At 38.2% G+C, this 15,733-nt stretch overlaps 2 protein-coding genes across 4 annotated transcripts in view; one reads left to right on the top strand and one right to left on the bottom strand.

Moving 5' to 3' along the window:
- Positions 1-3,985: 3,985 nt before the first annotated feature.
- Positions 3,986-14,964, top strand: CCNH (cyclin H). 2 transcript variants are annotated; one of them, XM_026798138.2, is made up of 9 exons: positions 3,986-4,167; positions 4,251-4,373; positions 5,473-5,546; positions 5,777-5,987; positions 6,395-6,450; positions 8,142-8,212; positions 10,619-10,730; positions 11,259-11,319; positions 13,014-14,964. In XM_026798138.2, the coding sequence occupies exons 1-9, from the start codon at positions 4,030-4,032 to the stop codon at positions 13,056-13,058; spliced, it is 891 nt and encodes a 296-aa protein (XP_026653939.1). In that variant the 5' UTR covers positions 3,986-4,029; the 3' UTR covers positions 13,059-14,964. The 2 variants fall into 2 exon arrangements, with proteins under 2 accessions (XP_026653939.1, XP_026653938.1); XM_026798137.2 differs by having other exon boundaries at positions 3,990-4,167; positions 6,287-6,450.
- RASA1 (RAS p21 protein activator 1) overlaps positions 14,251-15,733 on the bottom strand; it is a 46,017-nt gene continuing 44,534 nt past the window's right edge. For both annotated transcript variants that reach the window (XM_005495343.3, XM_074533569.1), the window contains one exon: positions 14,251-15,389. In XM_005495343.3, coding sequence (XP_005495400.2) covers positions 15,306-15,389 — 84 coding nt within the window. In that variant the 3' untranslated portion in view covers positions 14,251-15,305. The remainder of the gene's footprint in view (positions 15,390-15,733) is intronic.

Below are 15,733 nucleotides of genomic sequence, written 5' to 3'. Positions count from 1 at the left end.
GTAAATTATCAAATGCAAATTATTAAAAAAATCCAAAGGTCATGACTTCCAAACTGTTGTTTCTCATTCTTTTTTGCTTATTTAAAGTCTGTGTTTCTGCTGAGGATTTTAAAGCTTATATCCCTGAACTGCATATTCAATATAAAGAGTTATAGCTATATATGCCTACTTTGTAATGCTTTGAATGACAAGGACACTTAAAGAATATAGAATAATGCATCTTCAATGAAATAATCTCACTGATATCAGTGAGATCAAATAAAAGTAAAATACTACTTAGCGAAGCAAGAAAGGTAATCTGATTTTAATTAGCTTCTGCGCTAGGACAATTGACAGCCAAACACCACAAAATCAAGAAGTCCCTGTGATATAAGTATATTAAAAAAGTGAGAACTAAAACATAGCAATTAAAACTATGTTTTAAATTTAGTTCTACTCATAAATTCTCAGCAGCATGAAATATAGCAAATATTAAAATAATATGAGAATAAATCAATGTGTTTTCACCTCTAAAGCTTTTTATTCTCCCCAGTAGCATCAGCAAGGTTAACCTTTTCTTTGAATGTTTTAGGCTACTGAACATCGGCAGTTAGGCTTAATAATAATGATAGTAAAAGGTAATAAAAAGCAGGAAATCTATTATGTTAATTTATTTGTATTAATTATAACTCAGCTGAAGGGCTGTACTCTTGTGTTCACAATCCCCTTCCTCACATATTATTCTAAGAAGACACTACCAGCATCAAAGTTGAATGGTTTTATGAATGTTTATTTTCAACAGTAAACTATACAGACTAAGCCTCTGTGTTTCAGGTATCTTCCCCTTCTTAGATAATGTGTGTTCTGCCTCTTGGTTCTTTTTGGTCCTCTCTATAGCCTCCAAGAGATTCTGATTCCCTATATGCCCAAACAGAGAAATAAAGAACACTTACTGCAGCCACAGCTGTCATAAAAAACATCAGGAGGAATACCTCTGTGGTATTTGTTGATACAAGCAGGAAAATGTTTTCCGCATTTCGGTGGTAGGTACTTATTTACACCTTCGGGCAATTTTTCTGAGAAATTGCTGAACACGCTGAAATACCTAGGCTACTGGAGAGCTTTTATTCGCTTATAAGTTGTTTTGCTTGGTTACCTTGCTACTTGCATAATTCTGAACAAATATCTCTGCATATAACATGTTTAAAACCAGCATAAAAGACAAACATCAAACATTTAAATTTGACTGAGTTGAGCAACTGATTTATAAGTCATACAGCTCCACTTTCCAAAAAACTTTCAGTTCTTGTAATTATCTTTCTGAATGTAGTAAAACATTTTATGCTCACTCTGCACTTTATTAGTGCATTCTATGCCATTCTTTGTAAACCTTATCACTTGCACAAAAATCACATTGCAGTATTTCTTCTTTTAATTAACCTCTTTGGCTACAAGATAATATATCAAAATTGCCTTGTGGGTAAAGACTTTGTGAAAAACATTACTGTGAAAAGAAACAATAGAGAACTAGAAACAGTAAATTCTTGGTTCTGTTCATAGCTTGCTCACAGAGCAAGCACACGAAGGTTTTTCTGAGTATTTTATGATTACAATTCCAGATATTTTATCTAAATCTACCTTTGTCCACTTTCAGACTGAATTTTAGAATCACTAATAATTCATCATACCATTTAAAGTTAAGGAAGAACTACAATCAGTGAAGTCCGTAGCTGTTTGGTATCCTTCAACCCAAACACCTTTGAAGATTCTGAAAAGTGAAAGGTATAAAAGACATGGAATCATAAAAAAATGGAAAAAAAAATCTGCTTTATTCTCTGCACTGCTCTTTTTAGAAATTTTCATTCCTATTCTTACATTTTACTCTTAGAGTGATGCTGTCAACATATTTACAATAATACTCAGTAAACCAATTGTTATAATAATGTGCACTATTTAGGAGTCCCTAATTTGGGACGGAACTGTCACAATCAGATGCACAACAACACCCTTTTGGTATTTCTGTACATAATGGCTCTTGGAACTCAGATTAGGCCAGATTTGAAACTATATATATGTTGGATGTGCTGATTACTGTAATTTAAGGCAAAGTATTGATGGATTCAGACTATATAGATAATTATTTCTTGTGTAGTTTAGGGAAAGGACCTTTGTCATGTCTGCTTGCAAGGAACCACTTTGTCACTAAAAAGAAGGAAAGAAACTCTCTAATCAGTTTGTTATGTCTTGTTATGTTAGAAAGCTGATATTTCTTCAATGTGTTGGGTGCATGGTGATAGCTTCACCTAATACGCACATCCACTTTCAAAACTTCTCACTATATATACACTGTAGCAAATAAAGAAATTAATGTTCATTTGCTGTAAGTTCCATATTTCTCTTCATTAATTAGTATTCTATCTCCTGTTTGTTTTCTCACTTCTCATGCTAATTAGCCCAGTTCTTCAGTCTTTTTATTATCTTTTTCCCAAACAGCACATCCAGTACAACTGCTGAACTGACTTGGTTATTTTCTTCCTTATCTTAAGTTTCTGCAAAATGTCCTTGTGGTTCATGAATTTTGCATTACTTGTGTCCACTTTCAAAAATAGATGTGTCTGCAAGGCTTTGTTAACATCCTTCTAGATCTGAGATAATTGAATTAGATCAGTGTTGATTACACTTGTTTCAGCGAAACTTAAAGTTTCAGTAATTTTCCCAAACCATGTTCCCACAATACTGGCTTATCACAACCTTGCTAAATGCTGGCTCTAATGGCATATGACAAGGTGTAAAATTACATTGCCTCAAAATAATTAAAACAATTAATTAGAAGAGACAATTAAAATAATTAATTTTAAAAATTATGAGTAAAGTTATGTCATTTCCCACACTAGCTGGCACAAGGCTTATTAGTCACAGATGCAGAGAGTTAAAACAAAGCCACATTTATCCCTAGTGTTTGTAGTAAGCACTGCATGGTACGAAACAAAGCATTAATCCTAAATAGGGATCAAACGCTATTGTGCTAAGGTTAAAAGAATTTTCCCCCACTGCTGCATAAACTCCTTTTAAAAGAACACAAATTGTTGGGTAACACTTTTAACTACAAGGCCTGTGACTGTCCACAAAAGTATGTTCTACATCCTTTCTGCACATACTTTAAACACAAATATTAGATACTACACAGTAATATCTAAAATTTCTGGCTGAAGCATGGAGGTTATGAAATGCTGCTTCCTTAAAAGCATAATTGGATTTTATATCTAGTGGTTATCTGGGGAAAGCAGGAGACTACTGAAGGAACTTAAGGGAGCAGAACCACAGAATATTCTGACTTGGCAGAGATCCACCACAATCATAAAGTTCAGTTCCTGGGCCTGCACAGGACACTCCAAAAAATCACACCATGTGCCTGAGAGCATTGTCCAAACACTTCTCAAATCCATCAGACTGGGTGATGTGACCACTTCCCTGGGGAGTTTGTTCGATTACCCTGTGGGTCAAAAACTTTTTCCTGATATCCAACCTAAACCTCCAATGACTTAACTTCATGGTATTTACTCGAGTCCTATCACTGGTCACCACAGAGAAGAGATCAATATCTACCCTTCCTCTTCCCTACAAGGAAGTTGTAGGCTGCAATGATGAGGTCTCTCCTCAGTCTCTTCCAGGCTGAACATTCCAAGTGACCTCAGCTACTCCTCATATGGCTTCTGCTCCAGGCCCTCAGCATCCTGATTGCCTTCCTTTGCATGCTCTACAATAGCTTAATGTCTTACATTGCGGTGCCCAAAACTGTCCCCAGAACTCAACGTAAGGCTGCACAAGTGCAATGCAAATTTGCATGTATATATGAATAAAACCGAAAGAGAAACACAAGAGTGCTGCTATTCTGCAAAAGTTTATGACATACTGTTTTGCCACAGCTCTTCCTTAAACCGGAAAAGTTTGGAAAAGAAAACGGAAATACCCCTCTCCCAGGAGGGAGTGTCCTGGGCCCGCTCCGCCGCGCCTCACGCACTAGGGCGGCTCCCGGCGTGCCGCGCGCGAATGCGGCCATGTTGCTGGGAAATGTTCTACAGCAGCACGCAGCGCCGGCACTGGACCTTCCATGGCGAGGAGGAACTGGCGCGGCGCCGCGCTGAGGGGAACCGCCGGGCCCGGGCCAGGGCAGCGGCCAGCGGGAAGGTGCGCGGGGACACAGGAGTTGCGGGCGCGGGGCGACAGGGTGAGACTGCGGCGAACTCAGGTGCGGCTTTGCTTCTCCCAAGGTGCCGCCGGGCGACCCGGTGCTGCTGGAGCCGCACGAGGAGCTGGCGCTATGCAAGTACTACGAGAAGAGGCTGCTGGATTTCTGCGCCGCATTTAAGCCCGCGATGCCGCGGTCCGTTGTGGTAAGCGAGGCGAGGAGGAGCCGCCGCCTCGGCCCTCCTTATTCCATCGCCTGCTGCCTGCTTGGCTTGTTCTTGAGGGCGCGGATGTCTTTAAATCTCGTTATCTCTTTTCTCTTTTCTAGCACTACAGTATGTGGCCGCTTTTTTGGTTGTTTTGTTGTTTTTTTTTATTTCGTTTTCTGACACGTGTAGCCGTTTCAGAATCTGATGTTTTTCAACGTTATCTTTTGCTTGTGGCTCTTAAACTTGCTTGGGTAACTGAAACAATCTCCCAGTCGCTAAAGGAGACGATCCGAAATTTGGGTTCGCCTTCAGATGTTTCACCAGCATTTGTGCTTCTCTGACCACGAAATAAGCTGGATTGTATACTGGCAAAATATTATCCTACAAAGGAAAAGCAGAATTACCATGAACTTATGTGTCTTGAATGCAAAAGAGCGTCTTTTAGAAGGGAGAAGTGGGGATGTAGAGGTGAAGAATGGAGTGAAATTGTCTCTCTCTCTCTCACTAAGACATTAAGGTGTATGATTTATATTGTCCCCTGTTAATCCTCCCTTTTCCACGCAGGTGTGCTGAAGAGCACCATGCTCGAGGGTGTCTTTGAAAGATGGTAGTCACTGCCATGGCATGTTCTGTGAAGCCAGACTGATGTTTGAGAAGTAGCTCCTGCAGAGTCTTATCTTGGAAAGCATCAGCTTTCATGCTGATAAACATGCTGCAAAATTTACTGATGTAAAAAATCAAATGGTTTGAATTGCTTGCAGCTTTCTGGATAATTTTTTTCAGCCTTTGATTTTTAAATTTCATTATTTAAAATTTCATAAAGATACTGTTGGCTTTTTAAGCATGTCTAAAAAAAGAAAATCAGTTTGTATTACAGTTGTAATGTAAGGTTCTTGCAGGCAAAAGTAAAGAGTTTGAAATACTTAATGACATTTAATGGCTGTATGTGTCTTAGTGGCTCAGTGTATCCTGTATGCCTGTAGTATATATGCAAACTTTCGTGGTTTGTGGGTGTTTTTTTTATTTTTATGTATTTATATATTTTTTTTTTTACTCAATTTTTATATTTTTCCCTCCCCATTTTTTTTCAATTTAGGGAACAGCTTGCATGTATTTCAAACGTTTTTACCTCAATAATTCAGTGATGGAGCATCATCCTCGGATAATAATGTGAGTTATCAACACTTCTTGATTTACTCTATCAAATGAAATATTAGAGGTATGATCTTTATATTTTTTAAGTCCTGAAAAAAAACCAAGAAAGAAAATCTGAGAGCTTAAGTAGGAGTAAAGACAAAATATGGTCAGTTTCACTGTATTTTTGCTGTATTCAGAACAAATGGATGAATGGATTCTGCATATGTCAATTGTTTGCTTTTTTGGTTTTTTCCCTCCTCAAGGCTAACATGCACATTTTTGGCCTGCAAAGTAGATGAATTTAATGTATCCAGTGCACAGTTTGTCAGTAACCTTCGAGAAAGTCCTCTTGGACAGGAAAAAGCTCTTGAACAAATACTGGAATATGAACTGCTACTTATTCAGCAACTGAACTTCCATCTCATCATCCACAATCCATACAGGCCATTTGAGGGATTTCTAATTGATATTAAGGTAATATTCTCTGATATGCTTATGCTCTGTGTAGTAAAGTAATACAAGTCTGTCATGCATTGTCTTGAAAAACTTTATTTCCTTTTGTGCCTGTGATTTAAAAGATCTAATTTCTATGGTGATAGATACCTGAAAGATAGTTGTTTTACTTATGGTCTTTAAGTTATTTAGGATGTTTTTGGGATAAAGATATTGTCTGCTACTTTTCCACTTTATAAAATACTGTTGAATTGTGTGTTCTGAGCTTATGAACAGGAATGACAAAAAGCTGCCTTTTTTTCTAAATCATTACTTTATAGACTCGCTATCCAGTGCTGGAAAATCCTGAAGTTTTAAGGAAAACAGCTGACGACTTCCTTAACCGAGTGGCTCTGACAGATGCATATCTGCTCTTTACTCCCTCACAGATTGCTCTCACTGCGATATTATCTAGTGGCTCAAGAGCAGGAATTAATATGGAAAGGTAGTATTTTTTTTCTTATATGCGTGATTTAAACAATCTCTTTGCTTCTTGTGTAAAATTGTTCTGCTCTAGACATTCTTAACTACTAGAATTGTGTATTTACTGATTGCTAGCACTTGTCTGTTCTTTATGTTTTAGAATAGTAGTGGTACTGTTCATTTTCACAAATAGGTGATGAAAGCAGTCAGTTGCTGTCTGGTTTTTATATTCGTTTGGAAGAAGTTAAAAAAAACTGATGACTTTGCCTTAATTAGATTAGCGTAGGATTTTCAGACTCAGTTTGAGGGTTACACAGGGAAGAAAGTGGAATTATGGTAGAAACTGAGAGTCAACTGAAATTACACTAAACTGACAGCTGATGGGCATGCTGTAACGTGCTGTGTTTGGCTGCTGCAACTGTTCAGTTTCCATGGATATGCACCAGGGGTAATGTGTTGCTTTAAATCAATCTTTTCTTTCGCTTTTGTGTCCTTGCCACTGGTGTTTGCAGAGGTACTGTGAAACACTGATACTTTTACTGAAATGTGTAGTTTGGTTTAGTTTTCTTACAGTTTTCAGATGAGCTGAAGTAGTTGCTGTAATGAGATGTACCTGGCATGTTTTAATATCATGCCACTACCTGTGAGCATTTTGCATCTGGAGTGTAACACCTGTTCTAAATCCAAAATGTTCTTTTAAAATAAAATCTTCCATCTGTTCTAAATGTATCTCAAATCTCTCTAGTTCTGACATAAGGAGTGTTGGGAGTATTCCTTACAGGATTCACTCTTCTGAGAATTGTGTATAAACATTCAGGTGCTTACTTTAACTTGAAAGTTGATCTCATTCTTAGACCTGTGTTCTGTACGGCTCATGCCAAAATTTAGAGAACTGTGCTTGCAAAAAGGACGAAAATAATTTGTAGATAATGTGTGATTCAAGGTGTCTAAACTTTGTTGGCATATTCAGGAAGAATTCAAGTCTTCGTTATCTGTTTGCACCATACAGTTGTTATAAGCTTGTCATTTACTGTTTGATGTGAGTTTTTGCTGCCAGACGTGAGAGAAGCTGATGGTCTGTGGTCAGGTGCAGCTCTAGAGGTGGTACAGAACACGTGGGAGTTGGAATACGTGTTGCTCTTATGGGGGAAAGGATAGAACTCCTTGGTTGTTGTGGGTGTTGGTGAGGACGATTGCTCATGTCCATTTTATCCAGGCAGTCTGCATTAGTGTTCTTACTAAAGAGAAGTTTGATCTCATTGGAAAGGAGGAAGGGACCCATAGGCTCATGCAAGACAGCATTTAGTAACAGCTTTCGGCTGCCAAAAGAAGCAGGCCTGTCTTGCATGCTTTGCTATTGCTCAGTCTGAAAACCACTGTAGTAATTGCTTGTCCTGTGGGCATTTTGTACAATAGCATGATGTTGTCATAAAGTCATAAACTTAATTTGACTTAGCTCTCTGAGGCTTAGAAATACTTAATTTGGCAGTATTATTTCTTCATGACTGGTGGAATATTTTTGTTACCTTCTTAGTGACAGATTAGCTTTTTTATCACTTTATAGCACTTCAGTAAACAAAGCGTTCTTACTTATATAATTATAAAGCTCTGGGAGATGTTAATTAAAAGTAATACACCTTTTACTAACTTAAAAATGATTGCAATAAATTATTATGACACTTTAAAAATTTATTCTTCAATGTCTCTTTGCAGCTATTTATCAGAAAGTCTTATGCTGAAAGAGGACAGATCAACCTTATCCAGATTACTAGATGAAATGAAATGTAAGTAAACATTGGAAAATTACGTTAAAGAATATCTCAAAATGAGGAAAAACCATCTTTTTCCAAATTACAAAAGCTTTAGATAGAAGGGTCTGCTTCAAATGGTTCTCTTCACCTTAAGGCATGCATAAGTAAGCTGCAGACAGTAGAATGAGCTACCCAGGATGTGGATGGAAGAGGAAAAACGACAAAATGAACAAATAAATTAAACAAATTAATATGAACAAATTAAAAAAAATAAAAGGCAGAGGACATGCCTGATGCTTTCAGACATAAGTGCTAGAGTCAGTTAAGTGCTAGCAACTGATTGGGAAGTGAGAAATTTGAGAACTAGATAATGGTATCTGTAGGACAGAATGAAATTGCTTTTTAAGTCACCGTATCTTAAACATTGCAGTTTCAGGCAAAGCCTGCATGTAATTACTACTACCAAATAAAGGACTAATGTGATGTGCCAGTATTTATACTGCACATCTGGTTTGCAGCTATAAGATGTTTCAGAAGATGCTTAGTTTCACTAGTGTGAGAAATATCTTTGTGTGTTTGTGTATATTTTACAAATATTAAGAATGCTACCGTGGTAAAAGGAAGTGTAGTACACTGATTTTTACCTTTTTGTATTTAAATGAAAAGGCTGTTATATGAAATTCCCAGTAGGTAATCAGTTACTGAATGCATTAAGCTAATGCATGCACTTCAAATGGGAGTGGTGGCAGTGAAACTAGGCTGGCTGACATGAGGAGTGAATGCACCATACAAGTAACCAGGGTCTACAAATTCAATTTACCTTTAATTTATAAAATTTAAGATGTCCTTTACTTTCTGGTCTTCTAACAAATCAGGTCTTTAAACTTCCATTGCTGAGATGGAAGGGAATGCTGGGATCACTTACTCTTCAGTTTTTGTGGATGGTAGCTTTAGCCCAAAGGTAGCTCTTCCGTAAACATAAGATGATTGGAAGGAAATTTTTCAAACATTTGTAAATTACATCTACATAGTACTGGTGGTAGAGAAAAAAAAAACTTGTAAATTTAATTTGCACTATTAGAAAGACGGGAACTGGTATTTTTTTAGGACAGCAGGTACAGTGTTGATTGCAAAAAATACCTGTATATTTTGAAGCTTGTTAGCAGAATAATGTGAACTCTGCCTTAAGGAAATCCAGTGTGGGTGATGCTGGATACTTGTTTCAGTGTAGTTACAATGAGGAAAGGAAGGATGACCTCTTGGCTCAAGCCTGACTATGACATAAGCAATACTCAGCCACACTGGAGACTGGATAGGGTTGTGTGATTCACAAGTGTGGTGGGTTGACCCCAGCTTGATGCCAGGTGACCAGAAAGACCCTATCACTGACCTCCCTAGCTGGGCAGGGGAGAGAAAAAAAATAGCAAGTTCATGATAAGAGCAGGGAGAGAGGTCACTTACAGTTACTATCATGGGCAAAACAGACACAACTGGGGGAAATTAATTAATCACCTATCAAATCAGAGTAGGGTAATGAGAAGTAAAAACCAACTCTTAAAAAGACCTTTCCCCCACCCCTCCCTTCTTCCTGGATTCAATTTCACTCATGAATTCTCTCCCTCCAGTGCAGGGGGACTAGTCAGCATATCATGTTTCTGTTGCTCCTTCCTCCTCACATTCTTCCCCCATTGCAGTGTGGAGTCCCTCCCACACAGACAGTTATCTACAAATTTTTACATGAGTCCTTCTCACATGCTCACAGTTCTTCATTAACTGCTCTAATGTGGGTACATTACACGGGATAGAGCCCTTCAGAAATAGGCTGCTTCAGTGCCAGTCTCCCATGGGCACAAGTCTTGCCAGCAAACATTCTGTAGTGTAGGTTTCTCTTCCCTACATGGTATGGTACATAGCATGGTATTCCCAAGGGGTCACAGCCTCCTTCAGGCACATCTACCTGCTCCAAAATCGCCTCCTGTACAGGCTGTAGGTGCAGCTGCATACTCCACACTCCTGCTGACCTCCATGCAGAGAAACAGCTGCTTCACCATGGTCTGCACCAGGAGAATCTGTTTCTGTGCCTGCAGCACTTCCTTCCTCATGTTTCTCCCTGACCCTGGTAGACGTAGGGTGTAGATATTCTCATTCCTCTTTCCAGCACCCATTTGTGTTGCATCAGTTTTTGGATTTTGCCCTTTAAATGTGTTATCACAGATGTACATCCACTATCACTTAATAGGCTTGGCCTTGGCCAGTGCTGGATACATCTTGGAACCATCTGGCGTTGCCTCTGTTGTGCATGGGGGGAGCCTCTAGCAGCGTCTCACAGAAGCCACTCCTATAGGCCCCCCACTACCAACATCTTGCCATGCAGACCCAACACAACAAGGCAGAATAGAAATTATCTGTGTGCTTACAGCTGTGTTGTTGTCATTTTAGGCATGAAAAATCTCATTAAAAAATATGAACTGCCGAGGCCTGAAGAGGTTGCTGCTCTAAAACAGAAGTTAGAGAAGTGTCACAGCTTGGACCTCTCATTTAATACAAACCCGTAAGTATATCTTGGATGTGTTAAACTTTGGCCTTTTTTATTGGCATATGAACATTAATATTTTCTTACCTGTGTGAGTGACGGAAAATGAAAACCCTTAAATGTGCACACAGTGTTTGCCTGCTTGCTGTATCTACTGGAAGCTGAGGTCAAAGACTCAAAGTAGTGTTTTCATTAGTACATGAACAGGTTCTTATGTGCAGATCTGCATGGCAAGCTGATTATTTTGTAAAACAAAACTGGAATACTGGGTGGCTTCTAAGGTGTGACCACTTGATGTTGTATGTGATGAGAACTAAGGGCTTTAAAATCAGGTGATTAAAACAAGAATGCTGTAAAGGCTTAATGTTTTCTAAAGAATTATGTGGATGGAAAGGACTACACCCTGAACTTCCAGCAAAATGCAGGCTGAGACACTGGCATTCTTTTTTTATGAAACAGGTATGTCCATATTGTAATCCTGGGGTCAAATGATGACAGTCTTAACTTACAAAAATACCTAAGCATTTCACTTTTCTTCCGGGTTAGGAAGAAGAGGAAAGGTTATGAAGATGATGAATATGTCACAAAGAAAAGTAAAATGGATGAGGTTAGTAAACTTATTATACAAGTTTTTCCTGTTTTTTTTCACCCTTAATGCCAAGACAAAAGTCACACAGCTACTGAGATAAATTTATGCATCTGTATTACAATTTTATTTGTTGTGCAGACTGAACATTTTTCAACTCTTTTTTCACTTTAAATGAGCCAGATTTCATACCTGACTGCACTTGAAGTGTTCTTGAACACCCCTGTCTTTTGTGGAAAGGGGAGTGAACATGCAGACCATGCTTCCTGCTGTTTATTGTGCTTTGGAAGTTTTTATTTACTTTATTTGGTTTCTTGCTCAAAGCAGTATAGAGTGTTGGCCTAAATTTATGTCAAGACAGTTTGTTAACAAGGCCGCATGAATTAAGGATTGGTTGCTAGTAGTACTTTGCGTTAAAAGACCAAGTATAACTAAGGTGGAGTGACTCAACAAATACAAACAGTGCTGTCCTTCACATCTGAGATGAACACCTTCCAGAGCTTTTGTTTGGACAATGGGCAGGAGAGAGTCCATGCTGGCAGTGGAGTAGAACCCTTTTTAATTGGACTCATTTTGATACTAAAGATGCTGGATACTGATAGTCTAAGACACACTAAGGATGGCATTTAGAAAAACATGCTAACATCTAAAGAGGGTCACCTACCAAATTGTGAAGATTAAAAGACAAGATTTGTGTCTTGCTATTAGAGATTATCATAGTAGGTTGATGCTATAGTGTAAAATTAGACTCTAAAACATTATTAAGACAAGATTATAATAAAATTGGCATTGAAGGTATATGCTAACAAGATGCGGGACCTTGAACTTATTTTATAATTTTATTGCTGCAAAAATTTTTAGTAAGTTTTCATTCCAAATGCCAGTCTTGAAAAGTATACTAAAACTGGCAACTCCATAAAACAGGCACTTGGAAAACTGTTCACTTTATGACAGAATGACTTAGAACTAACAGCTCCGTATGAGCTTTGGAGGTTTCACTTGTTCCCTGCCCCAGTTTAATTTGTATTAAGTTACTCTGCTAAGTCTGAGGCAATTTTGATTTTGGATCTTCTTTTTAATTTATATCTGTTATTGTTTCCTAAAGGAGTAACCTGATAGGATATTCACATAGCCTACAGCACTTCGTGATCAACTTTTTTACAGTTCCAAAGGTGCTGAAACTCACGGTTTTTCATCAGTGATGTATCTGAACTGAGTTTCTACTTGTGTATATTTTGCTGAGTAATAGCCACATGAAAGAGCAGATCTCTGCTGGCCAGGACATTAAGGAGAAAGTGTGCTTAACTTTTGTAAAACTTACAGTGTGTGCAGACTGCTCATATCTTAACGGCTTCATTAATCCTGTAGTTAGCTGATATTAGACTGTAATCTACAAAGCCGTAAAAAGCAGAGGACATCAGGAGAAGGTTCAGTATGAGCTATTTTGGAAATCTCTACATAGTTATCCAACATGAAGCTCATGCTTCTTTATCTCAGGTGCTGACAAGAGTGTCTAACATGACTCTGTGTCCATGACTGTAAGCGTAGGTATGGATAGCTAGTTTTAAGGTTAAAGGCCTGAATTGCCCCAAGTTAAAATATTTTTTAGTCTTCTGTTCATGGAATTTCTCAGTAAGTTCTTAAATCCAGCCCATAAGCACCACACCACGACACACAAATGTTGCTTACGGTGCTGTGTTTTTTCCTTCTATTAGGAAGAGTGGACTGATGATGATCTTGTGGATTCAGCATTACTTTGAAGGAAGATGGACTCCTACCACCCTCTGGTGTCAGGTGTGACTGCCTGCCACAGGTTCCTTATTATGTGTCCTAAGATCTTTGTGCTGTTAGTTCTTACCTCGGCAGTAAAGACTTTTACTTTCCTAAAAGAAAAAGTTGTGGTTCATTAAACCCTCATCCATTACAAGTCCAACACTAGTAAGATTAGCTTCAAGAAATCTGGCCCCTGTTTTTGATTCAGAAACAGTTTGATATGGCTGCAGTGTAGTGTTAGGAGCACCAGCTGATTTATTGCCTTTTCATATACCCAGTTAGAGTTCTACAATACAAACACGTACATGCAGCTTTGGGTGTTTCCCAGTTTGATTGTCTTTGCTGCATTTTGTGTGTAACAGGTAAATTAGGTAGGCAGCTCTGTGTTCCAGTTTGTATTTTTACCATTTTATATTGCCTGTACCAAAGCAGCCAAATCTACAAAAGATTCCCTGTTATACACTCTCAAAGTTTTAAGTAGGACACACTGAAAGGTAAATTACTTACTTGTCTGAGATGCAGTTTAACGTAGACTTGACATGGTTATGGAACAATCTAAGAAAAAGACTTGTCTAGTAACAAGGTATTGCAAACGCATGTATTTTCACTATGGAAGAACATCACATGTGTCTGCCCAGTGCCATACATATGGTATCTGGGAGCTTTCACCTTCAAGAAGCTGTTCCAGCTGGAGACCAGGGCAACACAGCAAGAGCCACTTTAGTATTCCAGCAAAGGTGCAAAAGCAAAGTCTCTGATTTTGTGTGACAGTGATTTGGCAGTTCTGATAAGACAGGAAAAACGCTCTAGGTGTTGTAAAGATTTGCAACAGTGTTTGTATGTTAAAATTATTTATGTGGTTATCCCATTGGTCTTGTCAGTGAATCTTTTTATTCCCTATTATTATATCACTGCCTAGAACATAACACACAGTGATGATGAAATACCCTTTAAATCAACAGCACATTTTACTTCTTAATTTTTTTAACAGTTTATGGCACTGTGGTGGGCAGGAACACTGGACAAGGTTGCTCCAAGCCTCGTCCAATGTCACCTTCAACACTTCTGTGGACTGGGGTATCCCTGGCTTCTCTGGCACTCTGCCAGTGCCTCAGCCCACTCACAGGAAAGAATTTCTTTTTATTAAATCTCAACCTATGCAGGGAGTTTTAACATATATTTTCTCACCCAAAAATGTACAAATTAAGGCATTAGGACAAGGTAATGCTGTCTCAGGACTCATGCTCAAAAAGTGACACATTGTAAACACTGCAAAGTATACCACCAGTGCCGACACTAAAAAATTTCCACAGTAGCCAGGAAGCCAGTTTCCATAGAGTTAGAAATAGGCAGCTTGATTTATTTTAAAAACTTACTTTTCACTTATAAAAATATTTATGCTAGACTTACAGTACAAAAAAGACCAAACGATACCTATTTTATAAAATGGTTTAATGAATGCATGCATGTCTGATATAATGATCAATAAATTTACTGAATTCAAATTATTTACTGTTGTAAACATTTTACAAAAGCATTGTGATTTATCTGGATATACAGTTCTTTATGGAAGAACTATTCAGATGAATCAGTGGCACATCAAAAAAATAAAGCTGACAAGACCCATTCTGCATATTCTCTTTCAACATCATTCCAGCAAGAGAAACAGCATGGTATAAAACATGTACAGTAAAGGTGGTTCCTACCATAACATCAAATTCTGGAAACTGTAAATACAACTTAAAAGTGGTTGAAACAGTCAGAAGTCATAATTATTGTTACCAGTCAGAAATTACAGTAAGAAATGTTATCCAGTTAGTTATAGGTGGTTGTCAGAACAACATCTTTCTTCTCATGTCAGTTGATAATTCTTTTCCAATCAGACAGCAAAAACTTTGGCAATCAGAGGTGCTGAAAATTTCAAAGTCCTAGACACAGTCACAGCATTTTCTCTGCGGAAGGTTAACTGTACACCAAGGCTCAGAGGTTGTGAAATTTCATTGTTTCCAAGTGGAAAAAAAAAAAAGTGCAAATGTCCTGCACAGATAGCTTTAAAAAAATCTGCTGGTACAATCATTCACCAACAGGATCTTTGTTTTCTTTTTGCATAGTTCACACATCACTGGGAATGTGACAGGGTGTGCTGTTTTTGGCAAGAGCAAGAAGGAAGTGATACTGGTGAGAGTTGCCATGTTGGGCGTGCTGGATCCATGCAGAATTCAGGTAGAGAGCTGCTACCTGATGTTGTTAGACACCGAATACTGATTTTGTTTTTGTTGTAGCAGTTCAGTAATGGCCAAAAGCTTCTTAAGAACATGCTGTAAAAAAGAGTGAGTCAGTAAAACTACATGTTAGCTACTGAAGACAGAAAAGGCCTGCCTGAGTAGCATTTTCAGCATCAGTCTATCAGACCTGCAACTTGAAGTTTAAATATATTACTAAAAAGAGAAAATGTCTGATTCCCTAGCCAATAAGGGTAGTCTTTAAACGATATTAGGGACTTTGCCTGTCCTCCCATGGATGTTCTTGCTTCTTTGTGGTTAACAGGAAGGCAGAGGAAGTGTACAGCTAATACAACACGCTATTAAAATCTGCCAGCAGTTTTCCAAGCATACAAGTGTACTGGCAAACTAGTAAGCAGAAATGAGGTATTAATAGAAAG

This window comes from Zonotrichia albicollis, chromosome Z (assembly GCF_047830755.1).
Source record: "Zonotrichia albicollis isolate bZonAlb1 chromosome Z, bZonAlb1.hap1, whole genome shotgun sequence".
NCBI classification, from domain to species: Eukaryota; Metazoa; Chordata; class Aves; order Passeriformes; family Passerellidae; genus Zonotrichia; species Zonotrichia albicollis.
Note: the sequence above shows the minus strand (reverse complement) of the source record. Positions and strands in the feature narration are given on the sequence as shown.